General features: G+C 31.9%; 1 protein-coding gene across 1 annotated transcript in view; it reads left to right on the forward strand.

Annotated features, from left to right (window-relative positions):
* Positions 1-258: 258 nt before the first annotated feature.
* The window catches only part of LOC147079067 (carbonic anhydrase 7-like), a 111,491-nt gene continuing 87,996 nt past the window's right edge, over positions 259-23,753 (forward strand). The window contains exon 1 of the mRNA XM_085953110.1: positions 259-997. Coding sequence (XP_085809236.1) covers positions 922-997 — 76 coding nt within the window. The 5' untranslated portion in view covers positions 259-921. The remainder of the gene's footprint in view (positions 998-23,753) is intronic.

Below are 23,753 nucleotides of genomic sequence, written 5' to 3' on the forward strand. Positions count from 1 at the left end.
ATAATATGATAATAACGAGAAGAATATTCAGATTATAACAACACGTGGCTATATTGTTATGCGATGCGTGTAGCGATACAATAATGTTAAATTTGTAATATATTTCGCATGTACGTCACATATAAATTTTACTATAAAAGGACGGGTGTCATCACTAAAGAAAACTGGTAATAATTTTCACGTCGCGCGGAAAAACACTTTTTGTCGCGGAAAACTTTGTTCGTCTATATAAGCGTTGCCGCCATAACAAAATAGTTTAGAGCAATTTTCGCTGCGCTCGTGCAACGAACTGACAGTCAACCGTAGACCACTGGGCGAATGTAACGCCTATTGTAGTGCGCTTGACGATTTGGAACACTTTCGCGTAATTATTTAGTGTATAAAAATAACATAAAACGTGCGCAAAAATCACTTTAACTTAAGTTGACTAATTTAAGTACAGTAAAACTTCTCTAAATAAGATTTGCATAAGTGAATATTCGAAATTCAAACTTATCCAGTTCCGGTGAAGGGGAAGAAATTTTGTATTCTTATTTTAAAGTGAATGTGAAAATCGCGCGGCAATTTTCCTAAGTATTGGAAAAGGCGTTATTGTATATATTAATATATTATTCGGCAGCAAAATTACAAAAAAATAATTACACCTACCAAAGACTTTAAATTGTTTATTTAGTTTGAAAAAAAATGCAGTATTTCAAATTTGATAAAAAAGTGAGAGACTGATATAAAATACATATAAATTTGAGCTCATCTATATTTAAAAAAATAGGACTATTGCAAAAATAGGACACTTAACAATAGATAATATTTCTTGTGAATCAAATAACCAAAATTATAGTTGTGTGTGCTGAATTTAATTTAATTTTGTGTGCATAATAAGCTGACATTACCAAAAAAATAATATTTATATTTTTAAGTGACATGTTCAAAGGAAATTATTCAAAAATGCAGTCTGGTAGATTATTATACTGTCTTATAGGCTTTGCGGTTTTGGGAGGTAAGTCGTTTTTTTTTTAAATCTTAATTATTACATGTGATAGTTGTTCTAAGAAACCGGATATTAGAGTATGTAATTGTAAATATTTATACTTTTTATAATAACTGTATAATGGTTGTTCTGTTGTTCGTTATTTAACAAATACATTTATTTAAATATCTACAATGCACTATGTGGAGACCCATTTGTATTATAAATGGTAATTTTACCTTTTTACGTAAATATATTTCCAATATTTCAACGTAACCATTGGTTAAAAATCTTCATACGATTAAAACTAGATTAATACACTAATAATAAAGGCATAGTTACATCATGCTAATCTCTAACTAATGATTCTACGTTTAATATCGTTAGAAAATTATTGATAGTACCAGTATATTGAAATAACATAGTTAACATTGTTAACAATATGAAAAACTTGATGAATTTGAAGTTCAATTAGGTAACTTATTATTTTTAATACCTACAAGAATGTATTTTTGGTGGTCGTTACGTGATACCCGTTTCCTCAATACCTTTCTTCTGGGCACTGAAATCCAGATCATTTTAATTGTTACGAGTAGTATTTCTTGAATGTCAGTCGTGAATATTAATAATTGGTTGATACCTTTATATAAAAATCATTTCATGCTACCTTCTCGTCAGTAATATCGATTTCTATCTGGTTATATAAGCCATGGACAGTGGTAGATCATTTCACTAGAGCAGGAGAGTTTTTTTTGACCTGGTATTTCGTCCACCTTTAGTGCTTCTTTATGGACATATATTTAATTAAATATAATATATTATACACCCATTTCAATTAATTGTATGTGTATTTTTATAACAATATAATCACGTGGCTATAGTCTAGGTACCTATTAAAGTATCAAATATTTTAACTTATTATTCACTATAGACGCGGCTTAATTAATTATAGTCTTATTTCCACCTCCTCTTTTTCAAGCCTATCTTGATTCTTTACATTCCTTTTTTAGTTATAAAACGTATTTAAACTATCTAATGTCATTATGTGGCTGCTACAGCAGAGATTTATAAGACATAAATTGTAAAAACCAGTTGCCATAGACCAGGGGTCGGCAAACTCTTGGACCAAAAGAGCCAAATATGAGTATCACAACGGTAAAATTTTTTTTCGAGAGCCATACATATGTTTTTATAAATATGATTTATTTCAGTGAATGTTATTGTTTATTTATCAAGTGAAGAAGATTTTGCGAATAAAATTAACGCAAATATAAGTTTTTTTTATTATTGAAATTATAAATATATTTTTTTACAGAAAATGAGTAACATACAATTTTCACACATTCCTTAAAACTAATGTGAACAATGACTTCCCTTTCATTTCTTTGGAGAGTGTCTGTACGTTTGGTATGTAACTTGTAGTTTTTAATTTTAGGCGCGGATCCAAATTCTCATCGGTTATTTGGCTTCTCTAAATGCTATTTATATTGTTCATGTTTGAAAATGATTGTTCACATACATATTATGTAGACTCGAATATGAGTTTGGAAAGCTATACCATGTATTAAAAATCGTTGTATCTACCTTATTATGTAGATCTTTTAGAGCTCTCCACTGTGTTGTGAAATTAAATTGCATTTTTCTCTCTCCAAATCTTCAATTTTGGTGGCAAAACCTACAAATTTGGAGCTACATAACTCTTTGCTTGTTAAATCCACCAAAAAATCTATTTCAAAAGTGCTCGTGTCAATATGAAATGGAGAAAAATTTAATTTGTCGACTTTTGCAATGGGCGGATTTAAAACGACAACAATTATACATAAAAAAAAAGAATTGTGAATTTGGCAAAAAGCCGCGGTTTGCAGACCCCTGCCATAGACCAAAGTTATGACGGTTAGGCCATACATCTCAAGAAACACAAAACGTGCCGAATGTCCTAAAATATTACCAATTCGCATTTCATTTACATTTAATGTAAGTATATTATTATACATACGTAACTTCAGATTTAAACCTTATTTTAGCGTCACCCAGAAGGCATTCCTCTTCCCATTATTTTTGTTTTCCCTATTAACTGCATTTGAAATCAAATTCGCAAGGTATTATGACACATTTTCGCGAGGCGGTCTAGATCCACATGGGATTTAGAGCCATTCATATATATATATGGAAATACATAACTAGGAAAATTTTCAGAAATGTGCATATTCAAAAAACCTAGAAAAAATCTTTTGAGTTCGAGTGCTTTCGGTAAATAAGCAACCGACTGAAGCTTAATAAAGTAAGTTATATATAATTAACCTTTATGCATAATATTCCGTTTGAATTTTTTTACGATATTAAATTTAACATAATATCCGTTATGAAGTCCACGTGAGGTTAGTATACTAATGGCTAATATTAACAAATGTATACATATATATTCAGAAGACAGTTTTGCCATTCACAATGATACGTTGTTAATACTTTTAATGTGACTGTTTACGCCTGATCTCAAGGCGAAGTTTAATTTTGACAGGTCAAGAATTGTTGTATGGTTGCTGTCGATTAAAAATAATGGTTTTTCCCTACACATCCGTCCACGTGGAAATGAGCAGGAAGTCAAAGTGACCGGATATCGCATAGTATTGTCGCAAGGTTCTTTCTTGATTTTGAAAAGGTTATAATAGAAATCCTAAGGAAGTAGATAACAATTAAATAAACTAATGTAAGGATTAACTGCTTAACAATTTATGTTTAGATACGCCATTTAAATGACTGTATAGATAGTTGATTTAGCTTGAAATTATTGTTATTTTTAGTGACTAGCGATAAACCGCGACTTCATCCACATGAATTGCGGAAATAATAAATGGACATATTATATACATACAGTGTGCCCCCTCTATTCGTACCTCACCTCACCACTCCACCGCTGCTATCCGACAAATTTATCTATTCGTGATGAATTGTTGCAAGTGCGTTATTTTAGAGAAATTTTATCTAAACTTCAGAACCATTTTAGACAACCTAAATTGACACAAACAATGTAATATATAAACTCTGCAAGTTTTATAAATAATGGTCCAGAAGTGTTTGAGTTATAGAGGAACATACAAACATGCATACATAATTGATTGACGCAGATAAAAAAGTAAATATTTCGAAATCGGACAGAAATTTTAATTGAATCATTAGTACAGATTAATTACTCACCATCAGGAGCGCGGCAAGCTGGGGTGCATCCTGACTTCCTCCAACAACTCTCTCAATCTGTCTCTATTCATAGTAACCACTGTCGTTTAGTTACCAAGTATACACCTTTTATTTGTTGCTTCATCTAACCAGATCTTTTTTGGCCTAGCCCCTTTTCTATAAGTCTCTTTGCCGATCATTGTCGCTTATACCCTCTCAACGTTAATTATTATAAACTAGCTGTGCTGAAAACTTTGCACATACAACAGAGCTCAACGTTGTATATTTTCCTTCAATCACTTTTGTCCTGATTGGTTTTCGAAAACGGTGAGGGATAGTTCACTTCGCAGAGATAACGTCCAGATTTCAGATATTATTGAGCTACAACTAGTTGCGTTGATTAATTACAATTATGTTTGGCCAGTTGTGATAAAAAGTCGTGCAAATAAATGCTGGACCTGAGATGTTATTTGAATGTACATACATACTTAAATTAATACCACGTCTTTTTGGTAATTAACATTGACATGCATATTTATATTATTTAACATCAGTCACACTTTAAAAAAATGTAAATTATCTACACTGAAAAATGCTGATCGATTACGTCTCGGAGCCCAAAAAATCATACAAAGAGTTGATTTTTTGCAAACAGGTAATGTTTTCAAATACTTATGTATTAATAACAATCAAGCCGACACGTTTACGTTAGCATTATTAATATATTACCAACTTACCTGACTAAATTGCTGACTTGATGAATATGTTGTAATAACGTAATATCCACTATATTACTTCAGTTATTTTTTTAACTAATAAGAAAATAGGCGGTTATTGATATATTTATCAATAATTTTCGGTACAAGTCTGTTGACTGGAAGCCAGGCGGGAACAGCGGCAATAATTTTCACAGCTGATTTCGGTAAAATTCATGAATTCAAGAATGATAACCTAACTTAAACTAACAAATAATCGAATATATCGGCTATTTTCAAATTTTGTTTGCCACTGGCTTCCACTAAATGGACAACAACCAAATTTTCAAACTGAATTAGTCTGTATAGGTACTTAACATACGAAAACCGAATAATGTATAAATAACTGATTAAAAATAAATGAGATATTTCAGATTAAATTTCAATAAAATGATCAATAAAATGTTAATAGTTACTGACAAGATGTGTTTAACAGTATTATTTTTAGTGTGTAGTAATTAACTAATTAATTATTGAAATTCTGAACAGAATTATTCATCGCGGAATCAGACGTAAACGATATTATAAACAGGTGAATTTCCCTCTCCCAAAAAATATAATTTGATGAATCATTCGCCTTCTTTTAAAATAGCATAGGTTTGTAAATAGCAGTGGTGCACAACTTATTTGAAAGAAGGGCCAATTTATTCATTTTATAAGTTTTCACGAGCCGCAGTGGGTAAAAGTGGGAAAAATAATGATATTATATTATATTATACTAGACGAGACATACATTTTATTAATTTAATAATTACATATAAGCTACTCCAATCACTCTCCACTCTTCATTACGTACAGAATATTATGTATCACTGGTATAGAGTTTGTGAAAAGTTGATTCTTGTTTTTGGAGTTTTTTTTCCCGACAGAAAATTTCAGCGGGAATATATTTTTAAAAAATGTGAGATTCTGAATCAGCGTTGGCAACAAAAAGAAAAAGTCTTGTTCAACTGGCGTTTACCGAAAGAGCGTTTTTTTTTGGGGAAATCACCTTAAAAAAGCCATCGACATTGATTCTGGACGGTATTTTTTAAAATTCGCGGATGAAAATTTTTGATCGAGTAAGCTGAAAAAAGGGCCTGCCTTTGTAACAAAAAGTAAAAAAAAGTTTGTTCAACTAGCGTTTCCTGAAAGAGCGATTTTTTTCGATTTTTCGGATATACATCTTTAGCTTTGGGTTTGGCACCTGCTAATTAATTTTTTTTAACTCAGTCACAAGTGAGTGCATGTATTTTTAGCTTTTCAGCTGCCAATTGAATATGTGTAGAGTTGGGTATTTTCCGAGAAAATCTCAATCTCGAGATTCGGGATTTCCCGAAATGATGAAATTTTGAATTCTCGAGATATCGGGAAATTTAAAAAAAAAACCTGTAAAAATCCGAAAATCAGTGTAAAAACAGACAAATTCCAAAAAAATATGATTTTTTTTATTTATGTAAGAAGACAAACGAAATAAAAGTAGGAAAACAAAAATATTTCAAAGCATTACTTATTAATATAGAATTTAAAAAAACACAGACTGTCAATCGCGCGCGCTTTTGAGACACAAAATTCCCTGATTTTGCAAAAATCGCGCTGATTTTGAGTCGACGTTGGCTTAATTGTGTTAAATGCTCCGATCAGTCTTTGAATGTTTTGTGTTTCTGTCCACTTTTTTCACATAGAAAATCGTTTTTTCAATTAATATTTGATAATAAAGAAATCCCGAATCCCTCAAAAAGATTCTCGAGATCCGGGATTTCCCGAAATGTTAAAAATTTCAATTCTCGAGATTCGGGATGGAAAATTTCGAAAATTTCTCGAGAATTCCCGTCGGGAAATTCCCGAAACCCAACTCTAAATATGTGCCGTTCGGAATCACATCTGAGGGTTTTTTAGTTTTTCTCAATGGGCAATTAAATTTCACATTTCCAGAATTAAATATAGACAGTATTTTAGCCTTTTTAAAGGGGTTCGATCGGTAATGGGTATTTAAACGTTAAGTCATATCCGGGTTCAATTCCGTGCATAATAGGTACGTGCAACAAAAAAGAAAAACTGTTTAAATTTTGACGCTTGAAAGAAATGGTCACTAGCGTATTCGAATATATAATAATAATTATGATCGTGAACAGTGACATCCCCAAGCAAAGTGCCGCCCTTAAACAAACTTTGAAAGCCGTTTTTATTTTTAGTTTCAAGTTATCTGCAAATTTGTAATGTAGGTACCTGATTTTTTGCTATGTTCTATCCTAAGTAGATGATGTGAGCCTCCACAGAGTGGAGGTTGTATTAACAGATTTTTTTTTTACGAAAAATGAATGAAAAATGAGAAAAAACGAATTTTCGGCTATCTTTAACAGAAATATTAAATTAACATACACAACACCTAGGTACTGATAAATTAGTACATTGCCAAGAAGTCTACTCTAAAACACTAGTGGTTTTTGATACGTAGAGTTTTGTGATGATATGTTTGGAAGCACCATTGTAAAAAAATTGTCTGTGCTTTAGGCCGCGATAACAATATATTATATGTATTACAATGGGTATGACAATATACCGATAGTTATGTTGTCATGTTTTTTCTGCGTCAATTATTTTTAAAACTAATAATATGTCGATACCTTTCTAACGAAGCAACCGCATCGCCACTGTTCTCAAAAGTTATAATCTATGTGCCGCTCCTATGCAACGGATGACCTGCCTGCTCCCACGGGACATCACTGATCGTGAATCGGTGCATTAAGATAGTCTGGATTTCTTTTTCGAACAGTCGTGGTGTACCCTTTTAATTTTAATTTTGAAAAAAGGCTCTTAATGTACCTAGTGAAACACTGATAAAGTCTAGCAAATAAAACAGTTATAGCTTAAAGTATTAAAAAATAGATGACCAATACGACATGCCTACTCCCATTAATGATTCAATAAAACAATATGTATTGGTTTCTATAATTTTTATTAATTTAATAAAAACGAATCATAAACTTTACGACTTGACAATAAATTACTTATATATTATTATATTATTATCTATGACTTATGTTCACCTTATTAATAAAATCACGATTGGCGGAAGTTGATGTACGTTTGATATATATATATGTCATATAGATTATTGATTATTTTTATTGTTTTATGACTGGGTGTCGTGATTTAGTTTTGAATGTCAGGCTTTGTGTGTGTACATATTTATATCATCATCAAATTAAATACAAATTTACATGCAATGGTCAGTTTGCTACAATTTTATTCAGATAGCATGCATAGTAATTCTTTCTCATATTATAAATGAAAAATTCATAATTATCCTACAATAAATGTCTTCATTATTTTATATTTATCGCAAGGTCTTTACCACAGAACAGATTAATAAATAGCAATACACTATATTTTGACGCAGAGTTTTGAATGTGTGAGTGTCCTACGAAAATGAACGAAAAATTATAGACGTGCAATTGTGTGTGTGTATTACAACCTTCAAATACACCAATATTTAATGAGCGTCAGTACATAAACCGAAAGGACTAGCGTATTTTTGCACGTGTTTAAGTTTATCCCATATTCTTCCACACTCGAGATTGGTTGGCCGTTACTCCACACCCGCTAGATATTTCAGTTCTCATTATTTATTAGTTTCCTGGACACTACACTACCTCTTTTTATATTTTAGTAATTATAAGTGCATCGAATTTTATTAATATATTAAATAGTGTAGGTACATCAGACATATTATGCAACTACAAGTTGACTGTATTCTACTATTCAGTATCAAAACGTGCAGTAAACTAAGCACACTCTCCATTAAATTGTCATTCTTGAACTTGAAAAAAGGTATTATATTTGACTAAAGACGATCAAACAAGAACACTCGTCTGTCAAAATCACAAATAAATATTCAATTTTCCATTCGATCTTGTCTTCTTTGGCATTCACTCCTGCACTCATCGTTAAACTACTCTACCGTGCAAAGGGCATGGCCCCCACATCCTGAAGCGGACCCTCAGGCTAGGATCTTTGGCGGGCCCCCTACCTATCTCTAAGGATAAAGGCAGTGTGACGCTCTACAGTACCTAGCGTTTTCCAAATGGTGTACGCAGTAAAGTGAATGTGTATATTTAGTGTTTTTTTTGTATATTTTAATACTTACATCCATTTTAATTATTATGGAGTTGTCGAGTTTGTACAGAAACTGTGTAAAAATAATATTGAAGGACAATAGCCCCGCAGCCGACTTTTTTTACTATTAGAGCAAATTTATGATATGTCTTTATCTCACTTATCTGGTTAACTCACCACACCGGGCCCCACCTAATCCCGCCTTTCTCGTGATGCTAAGCACGGGCATATTTTTTTATGTATAGCTTAATCCAGCGTTGCATAGTTGTTAGTTGTACCTTGCTAAGCACTATCTTCACCACATTCCGCTCCATTGACGCTCACAGTATCTTCCTTTGAAAGTAATGCAGATTCCTTTAATCTTTTTTCATTAGGTCTAATAAATACTTCAATCCATAATTATATTAGTTTTCGTTGAAATAAACTTTGATCTGCAGTGTCTCCGTGAACAGTGTTTGACAGTGTAATTCTTTTACTAACTTCGTGGGTTATATCGTTTTGAAGAGCGTTGCGTGACCCCAAATAGATTGATTTGTAACATGATAGTGATTGTTTAATTTCGTCAATTGTACACTGATTAAGTATGTAGGCAGAGACTTCATTTTGTTATAATCTGTCCACGCGGTCAATCATGCCCGGGCACGATTAATTGTCCTCTCAATTCAGCATTCCTCATCTCCCTGAGCTCGCCAATCGTCATATTGATTTCATTTTTTCTTCGTATTCGGCACATAAAAATCGTATTAACAATCATAAAATAAAATTATTATAATATTATTATTTTGATATTACCTAATCCCTCTGTAAAAATTAAAATATTTAATAAACTTAATAAATATAGACTGCCCTGTTTTCATTGAATTTTCTCTAAACTGTAGTAGGATAGAAATACATAGACAATTATTCCGACCATGTCCGACCCTAATAGGATCATATGGGCCTCCACAGAGTAGAGGCTTGTATTAACAGATTTTGTTTCTTACGAGAAATGGATGTCAGCCACTTGCTCAATCTATTAGGTCCATACCCTGACTCACACACAAATTGAAAAACAATATGTGTACTTGCCAGACCCAGGATTCGAGCCTGGGAACCACGGCGTTATAGTCCAACGCTTAAGCCGTGCGGCCACCGTGCGTGTCCATCCATATCCATATTTATGTATGATTTAATTGCATAATTTTAGATATTTTATAGATAAATAAGTATTTTTTGACTATTATCTGTTATGGCTTGGTTTTCGTAGGATTTAATTGAATTTTAAATGAATGGCCGCGCGGCCACCGTTATTACGTAAGTATAAAAATATGCATAATATTTGACGGAGTATCATTACTTTTTAAATTATTAAAATATTAATTAATACGTCCATTAAAATTCACTTTTTAACGAAACCAGATTTGGAAAAAAAATGCCGACAAGAGTTTTTTGACAGCCGAGTTCCATGACATTTTTATCTATAGCTGTTGGTTTTTTTAATTTTATTTTTCAATTTCCGGAAACCCGTCAACCTTATGCTACACTGTGACACCACGTGATTGCTTCAGTAACTTTAGTTTCAGCAAAAAAGGAACAACAAATATTTAGTCTTTACTTATTTCCTGATTTAAAAAAATGCTATCGATTCTTTCAGCATTTGTTCAGTAAAGATCCGAATTCGTTTATCGAAGTATATACAATGATCGAGTATCCAAAAGATTAAAGAATCGCAAATTGTTAATATTTCGCTTTTATTTGGTGCGAACGAGAACCACCGAAGTCGTCTTAATACTCATTTTATTTATTTAGGTCAACCGACAAGATCAATCACAGAGAATACGTATAATTATAATATATAATAAAATATCGTTTCCTCGTGTCAAGCATATCAGGCATAATTAGCGAGAGGTGCAAGACTAGTCAATGCGCTACCCAAGAAGGTAGACATTTTCCGTGACGCACTATGTATTTTGTATTCGAATTTTTATTATTCTGTATAAAATTGTGGGTAGGGACCTACTTATGTTTTTTTTAAATTATTATGTAATATATATTATATTCTCTTCCCTCTTGTGAGGGTGATATTTATTATAATGTAAATCGCATGTTGTGGCCGTCTTGAATTTAGATTTATTATGTCCACAATGTTTTGTTTTCTTAAATAAATAAACTAATATGTGATGGTCCCAATAATAGGCGGACACAAAAAGCATATTAATTCAAACAAAATTAGATCAAATAATATATACAGGTAAAATGAATATAATTGGAGAATTATTTAAAATGAAAAACAACAGAAAAACATATAACGTATATTATAATATAGATAAGATAGAGAACAATGCAATTTAAATTTCTCATTGTATTGCATTTGTTGTTAATCTGACATACATATTTACATATTTTATACACAGACAACTTTACTATCAAATATTGAATCATAAAAATATAATACAAGTCAATGCCGTTTTAAAACATAATACATTTTGATGAACCATTTTACCAGACGCAGTTCGCATGGATTCTCATAGTATGTCAATGAAAATCACAATGATGCTGCATTATTCATGTTTGTCTAATTCAATTTTCACATAACAGAATAGCTGGTACGTGCTTATTTCTTTGCGATTGTACTGTTTCCATGCAATTTCGATGGTAATTTCGTTTTATTCTGTGAAGGCTCTGCTGTATCCTCTTATTGTTTATCGCATCCATTGTGATTGTTAATTATATTTATAAACAACACATTTTAAATTAGTGATTATGAACGAATTTGGATTTGGCTGATTAGCGATTTTATTATTTAGTTAGATCCACCTACAATAGGATAAGTATATACGCCGTAAGTGTGCTTAAAATTGTATTATTTCTAACATTATATTTATCACAACTGGTGACTATTTATATATATATATATATATATATATATATGCCCGCCACATCCTCAAGTGGGCCCTCTAGTTAGTGTGTTTGGCGGTGCCCAATACATATCACTATGGTTAAGGGCAGTGTGATGTTTCACACCAGTGTTCCCTAAATGGTAGTCCTCAATAGAACCCAGGGTTCCGCAAGGTAAAAATAAGGGCGTTCTGTATATTCTTAGTGATTTTTAATATTTTAAAATAAATCCACTTGAATTCTTGAATTATTGAGTTATTGGCACTCGGCATTCTATTATGAAGCACTGATCGCGACTCATTTTTGTGGTAGTCAAGTAACATGCGACCCTTAAATATACCTACGTATTTGATAAATAGCCATTTTTATTAGTCTGGAAACACACTAAAAATAATTAAAATTAATTTCTACACGTGAATTATCATTTAATAATATCACATTGAATTGCATCACATGTACAAATATTTGTAAATGCGACTTTTTTGCTATTAGAACAAATTTGTGATGTGCGTTTATCTCACTTAACAGGTCGATCTGCCACGCCGCCCCCCTAGGCTAGAAGCCCTGTCAGCCCACTTGTGGGGGCCATGCATATATTATTATGTATGTACTATGAGAACGTCTATATTTTTATAATAGTAAAATTATTGTACACTAGTCGCAAAATAGTCATAATATTCTGGAAAAGCAAATGCACGACTGTCACAATGCACGATATTTTAATATGATTTTTTAAATCTTTATTTTTCGTCTACTAAATTGAAACTTATTCTGTTCACCGATCGTTATTTTCGTGCTGGAACTAACATTCATTGGAATGTTTTCTTTTTTGATTGAAAGCATAACATAGTTTTCATTTAACGTTTTAGTAATTTTAATTAAGTATTATAGTATTACAATCAGAAGCATGAATTTATGTGATTTAAACTAAAATAGTGTGGAAAATTAATAAAAACCCAATAATTAAATTGTTTTAATTTACAGAGGGGAAAACATTAATATATTGGCATCGATAAACCATGGTCACCGTACCCATGGGTCGTGTGTATTTAGTTAAATTGTTTTACTGGAAATATTTTTGAGAGGCTAATAATTCTACCCGATTATTCCTAAGATTTTGATACCAGGACACTCGTAGATGCCACTTTTGGCAAATATTTTGTGGTTGTTTTACATAAGTAGCATACTTAATTGAAAGAGCTGTCAAAATACTTGAAGTATGATTGTGCTAAAAAAAACTCAAACATCGAGTTCGTACCGACCTCCTGGCATTAATTTTGAGAAGCGAAATTGACAATGTTAAACTGTATTATAATAATTCGATTACGAAACTCATACCAACAAACCATTTGCCGGTAGTGTCATGCAGGGAATTTAATAGCATGAATTGTGTCCCAACGATTTTTTCACTAATTACAATTTAAAATTATTTAGAGGTAAGTTGATGATATTCATGATACTTAACCCATTTACAGATATGACGATATTGTATATTATAATATACATGATAATAATTGAGGTGTTGAAAATCAAAGTGGTACCTACTGATGAGGCTAGGGTGTTGCTAATTCAATTTTTAACAACTTGGGTGGAGAATGGTTTATTTTTATAGAACAAGGCAGTCCGCGTACAGTTTACAATATTTTCTATAAATTATCAATGTTAATTTTCGAGAATTAAATCGCTAATTTTGACACAGTTTAATATAATGTACTTAATTTATTAATATTGCGTTGCAGTCAACTCCTTGTTATAAGACTGTCAGAAGTCAGTTTCGGCCTAATATCCAAGCTGTGTCAATTTAGTGGATGTTTCTACCTACATGTGACAAAAAATTTTAAAACACCATACTAATCTGTGGAAAACGATTCAAACGTAAAACTGCTGTATATGAAAAGTTATTATATTTTTTTAGCAATGTATATAATTTGAAAGTTTTTGTACTAACTTGTACTGACTTGTACTAACACTAATTAAAATAAAGGAAGATAATCTATACACAAACAATATCTGAATATTATTTTTATTTGTTTAAAATACAGTCCCAAATGCATGCCATTTTTTTAAATTCGTTTGTTTCTTAATTCATAGTGCATCTCATACACTGTTTGGTATTTTCCAAGTTGGCAGTTTTATCGTAGCGTGCACGACTGTTGATTTTTGATATTTATGTTATTACAACGTTTTTATTAAGTCGTATTCTTATTTGTCCGGTGGTTCTTTGTCCGGTAAAATATTGCAATCGATTTTTAACTAACTTCCCGACTAGCTAGACATTTGAAAATTTTAGAATATATCAGAACACGATGCCAATGCATTTTTTTACTTTTAGCCATTTTAAAGTAGAATTAAATTCATTTTCAGTTATTTCTGTTTTGTATGAAAAGTTATTTCGGAAGAAATCCGTAAACCAATCCACTATTATTGGTTGCTAGGATCCTAACAACTAAATTATTAATATATACGTGCATTACTATGGAAATCAATATGAGTGTCAAAATGACATTACAGTATTATTTCTATCAAATACAATTTTTTTTGATCGTTTAAGCTAGTCAAGTCAAGTTTATATGATTCAACAGAAAATTGAAAAACGTTGTATATAAAAAGTTCTTTTTATCTTGTGATTATTACTGTTATATATTTTAGTTATTACTGGACACTATCGCAATGCATATGAAAAAAAACCTATTTAGAGAAATTAATTCCAGGTAAAATCCTAATATAATGATAATATATAAACGATAACATTCGAATTTCAAATTACATAAGCTTTTATCGCAAATGGATTTTAATTAATGACTAGGTATACACTATTTCGTTATATGTAGATTAATTAAAACAGTTGTAGACCAACTTTAATCAATATTGACGATTTACATTTTCCAGTAGATACTGATATTGCGTCAATAGCCATATGCATATTATTAGTTATTTTATTATACTATACGATGCGATCATATCAATATTGGACAGGCCTGAAGTATCTACCTTCCCAATTTTTTTGCAACTGATTTTTCGTTGTTAAATGATTTGACGATACGTTTAGAATCACGCTTCCGTCCACACTAACTCCTAACCAGTTAAACCAGCATAGACGGCCAGCGTGGACGACACCTGTCCGAAGCGCGTGATTCAAAGGTGAATCAATATCGCAGAGGTAGACTATCAATGAACACCGGAGAGGTGACTTCTGATGTATTTCATTAAAAAAAATGATACTCCCATCTCTCTTCTGTATTTTAAATTCGTTATACTTTCACCTTATTCTTATTGGGTTCACGAATATTCTTTGCGAACAATTTATTATTATTTAGTTATTTAAAAAGGGTGCACATATTATGAAATAAAATATATAAAATATAATTAATAGTAAAACAAAATACAAACGTCAAAGTGAAACAAATAGTTTTGTCGTGCCAGTGCGAGGTATCATCACCTTGGTTACTATAGGCAACTTGCTAGGCAACCAATTGACTCGAATGTTGAGTTGTTGAATGCAGTGTTGCATCTAAAAAAGTAGAAAGGACATCGATTTCGTTCAATTCAACTTACATGTTAATTAACTTTGTTGAAATAATATGATACCCACTTATCAATTGACTTTTAACTGCCATTAAACGTTATTAAGACAATGCTTACGGCCCTTTTAATTAATTTTGTAATTAATGTGTTAATTTGCATTTAAAAAGTAATTAGCAAAAACACAATTTTGTGCGGCCCGTAAGCTATGGGTTAATCTGGAATCTGTTAAAAAGTAGTATTGTTCTTCAACAGTTTAGTATTGTTCATTTTATAAGAATTTAATAAAATATACTTAGTAAGTACCTCGTAATAAATTAGGAGCAATTAAATTATTATGCGTCTAGTAGAGTATACGTTTATAACTTTGCACTTTTTACTACACTGATACACCTCGCATTAAGTTAGATCAAAATCTGATGAAAAATAATATCCACCTGTATCAATATAATACAATATGTAAAAAATATATTTTACTATCATTTTCTTCCTAGAGCCGGAGTGCAAAGTTATGTAGCGTATACTCTAGCTACTTACTAATGCCGCGTCTATTTACACACTTAAGTATAATAGTATATAGCTCGCTGCTTAGAAATCAGATTATAAGCATCTAAAATATTGGATCCATTTTTTTATCGACGCGTTTTCAATGATGTATTATTAGTAGTTTTTTTTTTCATATTAATCAGAATCCGGATGATATATTATAGGCAATTCAAACATATAATTTTATTGTCACATTTAAATTTAATATAACGAATGAAAAATATCTGACACTTTTTAGTCAACGTGTTATTTTTTTGTTAAATGTATTAATTATTATGTATTATATTATATAAACATAATAGTAGTCATTATGAAGGCCGAAGAGTGAAAAAAATGTCAATACTACATTCTGAAATTGGTAACGGAAGTACCAATATATTAAATTTTAGACTGTTAATTAAGAAGATACACGCATTAACCGCTGTCTGTAGTATTTAACCTCATCATCCGTCAGGGCCGATCCACTGCTGGATGAAGGCCTTCTATTCTTTTTGGACCCTAGTTCTTCTCTGCAGTGTACTTCCGCCAAACTGATCGCAGTCAAGTTTGGCGGAAGTGTGATTTAAAACGGTCCAATTGCCATTTAATGCCCAATCTGATCGTTAGGTCAGGATGTGCCATTACAATTTTATAATAAAAATCGTTCAATGTGGGGTTGTTGACATTTCGTCCAAGATTTTATAATAATATTATACAGATAAATCTGACGGTATTTTTACAAGCTTAGTCTCGTAGTACTTAAATATCATATGATCTATCTACTGAAACAACGATGAAAAATAATAATAAAGTAATAAATCAATGCTGATTTAATTCTTTTTATTGTAAGTTCAGTGTATTAATTAAAATTTGCACATTCTATACGTTAAAATAAAATAATTTATTACATCGCTTACCGGTTATAAAGTGGTTATCGTTCACGTGATTGGAAATTCTGTGTTAAGTACCTAACTACATACTTAATGCCTAAATGCAAAAGTGACCATACGTTTAAAGAAACCTATTTTTTATATGCAACAACATAGTTTTATAGTCATTTACTATTTATAGTATTTATACTATACTAATGGACAATGCATCGCATGCAGTATCTCGCGTTCGCTTGCGCTTGTCGCGTGAAAGTTATCACTCCGCGAGTGTACGAGGACGGCTCAATTAGGTCACTTGTACCTGGAAAACGCGTGACTTTTTACGCGCGAGTCAAATCGCGCCACCTGGACAAGGCCTAAGACCTTATCCAGATGATGTGTATCTCGCCGCGACAGCTCGGTGAGGTCACCTGTATCTCGACAGCGAGCGAGAGGGTTGAATGCGGCGATTACACGTGGACCGCTCAATGAGTCAAATGTACCTGGAATGTACGCGAGTTTTTACGCGATCAAATCAAATCAAATCGCGCCACCTGGACAAGGCTATATAACTATTGCGTTGCCATTAGTTACTATGGTCCACAGTGAATGCGTTAAGAAAATGTGTCCGAAATGCCGAGGAAAAATGGAAGAGAACATACAATGGTAACCTAGCAACCAAATACGATAACAAATAATCTTCATTTCACTGTGCGATGATATTATTATCCACTCGCAGATGGACGAACGCAAGGAAATGTGCATGTTTGGCATATAACAGAAACCGATAGTCAACAAAGCGTATAATTTGCAATAAATAGATAATATGGTCAAAGTTTTGAAATATTGATATTATGCTTCGCTGTCGTGAGGTATTATTTGAATGATTTATACAATTTACGGTCACCGTCGCATACAATTTATTAGCGTTTTTTACAAGCAGTCGTTTAGAAAACAAGATTTTTATTCAATTATAAACCAAGAGATTTTTTTATCCATAATTTCCAAATAATTGGTACCTGTATCTTGTCTTTTTTCGCGAAATAATTCAAAGCAAAAAATACAACTCTAGTATGCATATTATATTTAATTACTTTTCGTATGGTGGTCTATAATTTAAGATAATATGTAGGTACCTACCTAATTTGAATGCGTTAAATTGACCTATACAGAATCCATACGAAGGTTCTATGTGTATTTACTAATAATTTAACAACACTTCTTCAACCATGTCCGGATATGGATACCAAACGACGCCTCCAAGAATCCCTATCGCTCGCTAGTCTTCTAGCGTCATTCCAGGTCATGCCAGCATCCCATAGTTCTGCCGTAGATAGTATTTAGCGGTGTTTCAAGACGCATGAATCCGGTTTGCTTGAAGAACAAGCAAGCCTGGTTGAAGTTCTCTTCGGGTGTTTGCAGCACGTGGCCGAGTCAGGTGCAACGTCGCCTCTTTACTCGTAGAATGTTGCTGCTTGGTTCGCTCTCTTATCTCCTCATTACTCCTAAAGTCATACCATCGCACACCCAGTATCCATCGCAAACATCTCTGAGTCTTCGTAAAGTGCCATGAATCGCTACAGTAAAGCGGCACCGTCAGAATGCAAGCGTCAAATGGGTGGCGTTTTGGTTTTAACTGAGTATAGTCCCTGACACTTTGCATTGAGGTGAAAATTTAATAAACACTATGAACTCAATACTCCATGATTTTTCGCATATTGTCATTTGTATTTTTTGATTCCCTCACGTCTTTTAAAGTGCAATTTCACTGGGCAGATCACCGGATTCACTTGTTTCCTCTCACATTGAAGTTATGAAAAGAATTTGCAGACATCGTGATTAGTGAATCCAATCCCGAGCCAAAATCTTGATCCCGGGATTTTGGGGTTACGATTTGACGATCCCTGGATCCCGGGACTGGTCCCGGGATTGGTATTTTTTCAATAGTTAATATAACATTTCAATATATACAAATAACGTTGATAAAGTCGGTCAAAAATAAATTTAGTTTAATTTATACTATTTAAGACATTGTTAATATTGTGTACGTTCAATCTTGGAAATACATAGGTTTAATGGAGTAAATAATATTGTAATATGAATAAATAATAATGTGAAAATAAAACAGTTTTATTTATTTATGAAAAGATAACAAATACAAGTTCAACTAAAATTTAAAAAAAAAGACAAATGCATTAAACAACATGGTGGAATCACTTTGTTAAAAGTGCGAAGCATTGTTTTTTCCAATCTCAAAATCAAATGAATTGGTAACACATGGGTAATCAATCAAACTTCATTCAAGTTCAGCTTATTTCTAATGTATTTGTATGTCATTAAAAGTATTTTTTCTGTTATATTTTCGATTTTATTTTATTTTCCATAAAAATTGATAAAAAAACTCAATCCTGAAAGTTTCGGGATTATGTTTACCAACCCCGGGATTCATGGGTATCGAAAATGGTTCGGGATCCCGGGATTGGAATCCCTAATCGTGATGATAAGACGGTATGGAGTCAATATTTTTGATTGTTCAGAATTGAATAATAAAATAACTTATTTGCGCTCTGTTATAGTTTTACGAATGATAATAAAATTTAAATGGTGTTGGTAATTTTATTTCATTTCAGTTCTACCAATAATAATAATTATTGATAGTGGTTGGAATTGAGTGGTACGATCTTTATAATAATTATCATAATACAATTTAAAAGTCTAAGTAGATTTAACAATAACTGCACTATATTATGTGTTCTGGTTAATACAATACGGAGGCCAGTACCCCCAAGGCTGGCAAATACCAAATACTATTATTTATGAGACTGTATCGAAAATAATACAAAAGTGTAATATTGTCAGTACACAATTTAATTCCCAATAAAAAGTATAGATCGTAAGTAATTTGCATAAATTGAATGGAATGATTTGTTTCACTTCTCTCATTGTTGATACCTCGTAAAAAGCTACATAATATTATGTTTTCATTTCGTCCGATATAGTTAACATGTTTTGTAAAGATGCGTGTACATATACATTGGGAGGTGGTTAGTTTCCTGAATATTACCTGTTATGTCCGCGATAATACGAACTGTCAGCAGTAAATCCATGCACGTGTAAACGGGGAATTTATAATTATTATAATGATGGTTGGTAGGTATTCATTTTATGTTAGTTTCTTAAACATTAACAAAACTTAATTACAATTTCCTTCTAGGAAATGTTTTCGTAAACCACTGTCACTTTAAAAATAATTTATTGAACGTGTTTTAAATTTTTTTTTCTTTCACGTTTATTTTTTTAATATTTTTTTAGTAAAATTACTGTTTTAAATGTATATAAGTACTTTGATTTAAGTGCTTTTGAAGTGTGTCATTACATAATGGGCATATATATATAGGTGTTTAAATAAAAGAGATCTCTTGTCGGTTAGGTTATAGCCGTGATAGTATAAGTTGATAGGTAGAGGAAAAATATTTTTACTAATTGTATTATTTTCCAACTAATGTTTAATGTATGAATTATATTTAAATTTACATCTACGCTGCAAATAGACAGCTATTAGATTAGATCATTTATTAGATGGTTAAAATAATGTTATTATAGAGAACTTATTTGATTTTGAAAAAACTTCTCCGTTGATACAGTATAATAATACCACTTGTCATTTACACAAATTAGAAAATACTGATTTTCACAAAATAAAAAAATGCTATGGCTAATGTAATAACAGTTTTTACGAGACAAATTTTAATGATTGAACAAAAATTTATTGTTGATACAGGCTAAAAACCATTGAACGTAGAAATTACTAAATCTAATCTAAAATGTCATAACATTTATGCCATTGTTATTAGTAATATATACACAGATATACGCTACAATGGGCAATCAAGTTTATTTTCAAGAAACTCTGGTGTAATATTCGCTAAAAATGAAAATGTAAAAAGTTTTAAACAATTTGCGTTATCTAAAAACGCTAAATTTAACGCTATATGCGAGATGCAAATTTCGCAAGCTAAATAACTATTCCAAAATGCTAGATCTGACAAGAAAAACGATAAGTTGGCAACGATAACCTAACAGACGATATATTAAATAAGGATTTCTGATTACTAATATACATTTAAAAATATGTCTTTCGCGTTATGTAGAAATGAAACACTTCACAATACTCTTTTCCATAGATTAATCTTTGAAAAAAAGGTTATGGCGTACCTACATAGATAGTATTATTTTTTATAAAAAAATCCTTTATGAACGACATATATTTTATAATATATAGGTAATTGATTATACTTACTGCTAAAGATTTTATAAAATATTTTTAATACAATATATTTGATAGTCATCAATCAGTCTACAGGACCTGCTATGTAAAAAAGAGATAACATTACTCGAAGAATGATTTTTAGTTTTAAGTTTTGACACAATTAGGAAAACTACTGTCTTCGCAAAAATTACTATTAAGGTGGCAACTGAAGTACTTATTCCTCTTCAGGCGTCATTTTTTAAACGGATATTGACTACCATTATTTACATTCTTCGCCCACGACTCTTCGTCACGTCCGGCCACAAGTATTCACATGTCACGTTCATTATAATGTCCTCATATTCTTCGCCTGGAAAACTCTTCACTGATAAATATAAAATACGTGTTACATAAATAACAGGTTTGAAATATGTTCATGCATGGTTTTATTAACAGTCTATTTTTCTATTTCATTCACCATACTTACCCATGGCCATCATATCCATAAGGCATAAAGAGTGCCTAGGCCTTAGGTTCTAGAGTCTACGAAGCTTTTAGGACCACTTACCACCGAACATTAAAATACAAAACACTATTCTAAATGTATTTATTTATTTTTTGTTTATTTTATATTAGACCCGCATAGTTTATAAAACTTTAATCAAATCCCTCAATATTCCATTTTATTCTTTTTGTGCCTTTTCCGTTACAGGCATTGGCAATGAGTTCGCTAATTTTCTCCCTGTTTGGCGCTCCTCTAAATACAAGTACTTAGCATATATCATCAAAATTAAAACTTATATACCTATTTAATCGTAGAAGCATCTGATGTGACAGGTTTCAAAAACCGTAATAACATAGTTATCACAGCGTAGCTATTGCAAACATTCGGTGATGATAATACCCCCCCCCCCCCTCCTATTACATGTTTATCTAATCAAGTTATTCAGTGACAAAAGTCCATCTTTATTTTTGTTAAGTTCAGTTTAATATATTTCTCCTACAAAATTTAAATTTCGTTTCATCGGAACAGCGACGTCCCTAGGCAAAGTGCCACCCTTAGGCAGTCTTAGAATGCCGTTCCCATTCATGTTTAGTCTCAAATTTTATAAAAATAGCTAATTATGTATTCATTTTAAATTAAACAGAAAATGAGAGAAAACAGAGGTCTGAGGTATAGATAAGTATTGATGAAGGCTCTCCTGCGATGTTTTAAAACTAAGATGTCGGTTCTCTCTAACGAAGCGGCCATATCGTCCATTTCATAGAAACAGCCTTTGGTTCCGAGAATTGTGACGATCGTATTCATTCCTTCATTTGCCGCCCCTATTCAATGCATGGCCTGCCTACCCCCATGCAACGTCACTGCATCAGAGCGATATTTAAAAATCAAATTGAACTACATAATATTAGTAGGTACCTACATCTTTAATATACTTACTTATAACTAGCTGATTTTTTAATTATATTTTAATGAAAGTGAGCATGTTCAGGTCAGATCAGGAGCAGAATGAAAATACAAATATTGTAGTCATCATAAATTGACGTACAAACACGATTTAAAAATATCACTTTCCGACTTTAGCACTGAAATGTATTAATTATTTTGAATTGTACTGTCAATGAGAACTGTCAGTATTATAAATACATAGATAGATAATATGCGATGACAATATATATCACGTTCGATTTTTTTTTTTTTTAAATTTTGCATAAAATGATTATCTATCAGTTTGAAATCGGAATACCGGAAACGGAAATGGTTACGTACCTAAATATAAATATTGGAAAATACCCATTAATGATTTCATTATATACGGGATATTATCGACCATAATAGTGTAATCATGGCCCCCACAAGGGGGGGGGCTGACAGGGCTCTAGCCTAGGGGGCCGGGCACAGGAAGGGCCCGGCGTGATGAGTCGACCGATAAGCGACAGATACCGAGATAAGCACAGACCACACATTTGCTCTAACAGTAAAAAAAAGCTATTTTAATTGAATAATTAAAATATATGATTGTATATATATTGTATGTATAATGTCATTGGTGTGCCGATACTCGACAACTCCACAATTCAAATAGATGTCCATGGAAAACGCTACTGTAGCGCGTCACACTGCCTTTGCCCTTAGCGATAGGTAGGGGGCCCCGCCAAACGTCCTAGCCTGGGGGCCCGCTTCAGGATGTGGGGGCCATGAGTGTAATGCAGAATAGAAAACAATCTAATAAACAGCTGTAATGAATGTTAGGTATCTCAATTCTTTACAATGCATAGGTATATATCAGTGACGAAGGGTGACTTTTGAAAAGAGGTAGGCTGTGGAGATCTGATAAAATCACTTCTGAGAATAGTAAGATATTTACTACTTATGAATAAGTACACACTAGTAAATGACAACGACACACTAATTCAATGAAACTTCAAAAACTCATTGACGACATAAAAATGAGCGATGTTTCAAAAATATTTAATATTTTTCAAAACATGTATGTATACCCATCAAAAATCATTAGATACAATTTATTTTTATTTATAAAAACAATCTATACGTACTTATTTATTAATATTTGATTAAACGCCGTTGAAATAATTGTTTTAATTATCTAATTTTTAATGAGTTTGGACAAAGTGCGCAGTCGTGACAACATTATTATGCGCGAATATTTTAGGCTCTGCGATGGGAGCTTACTTATTTCGTACAAATCAGCAGA

This window comes from Rhyacophila brunnea, unplaced genomic scaffold, assembly GCF_057557595.1.
Source record: "Rhyacophila brunnea isolate RB1 unplaced genomic scaffold, BYU_Rbru_1.0 scaffold_10, whole genome shotgun sequence".
NCBI lineage: Eukaryota > Metazoa > Arthropoda > Insecta > Trichoptera > Rhyacophilidae > Rhyacophila > Rhyacophila brunnea.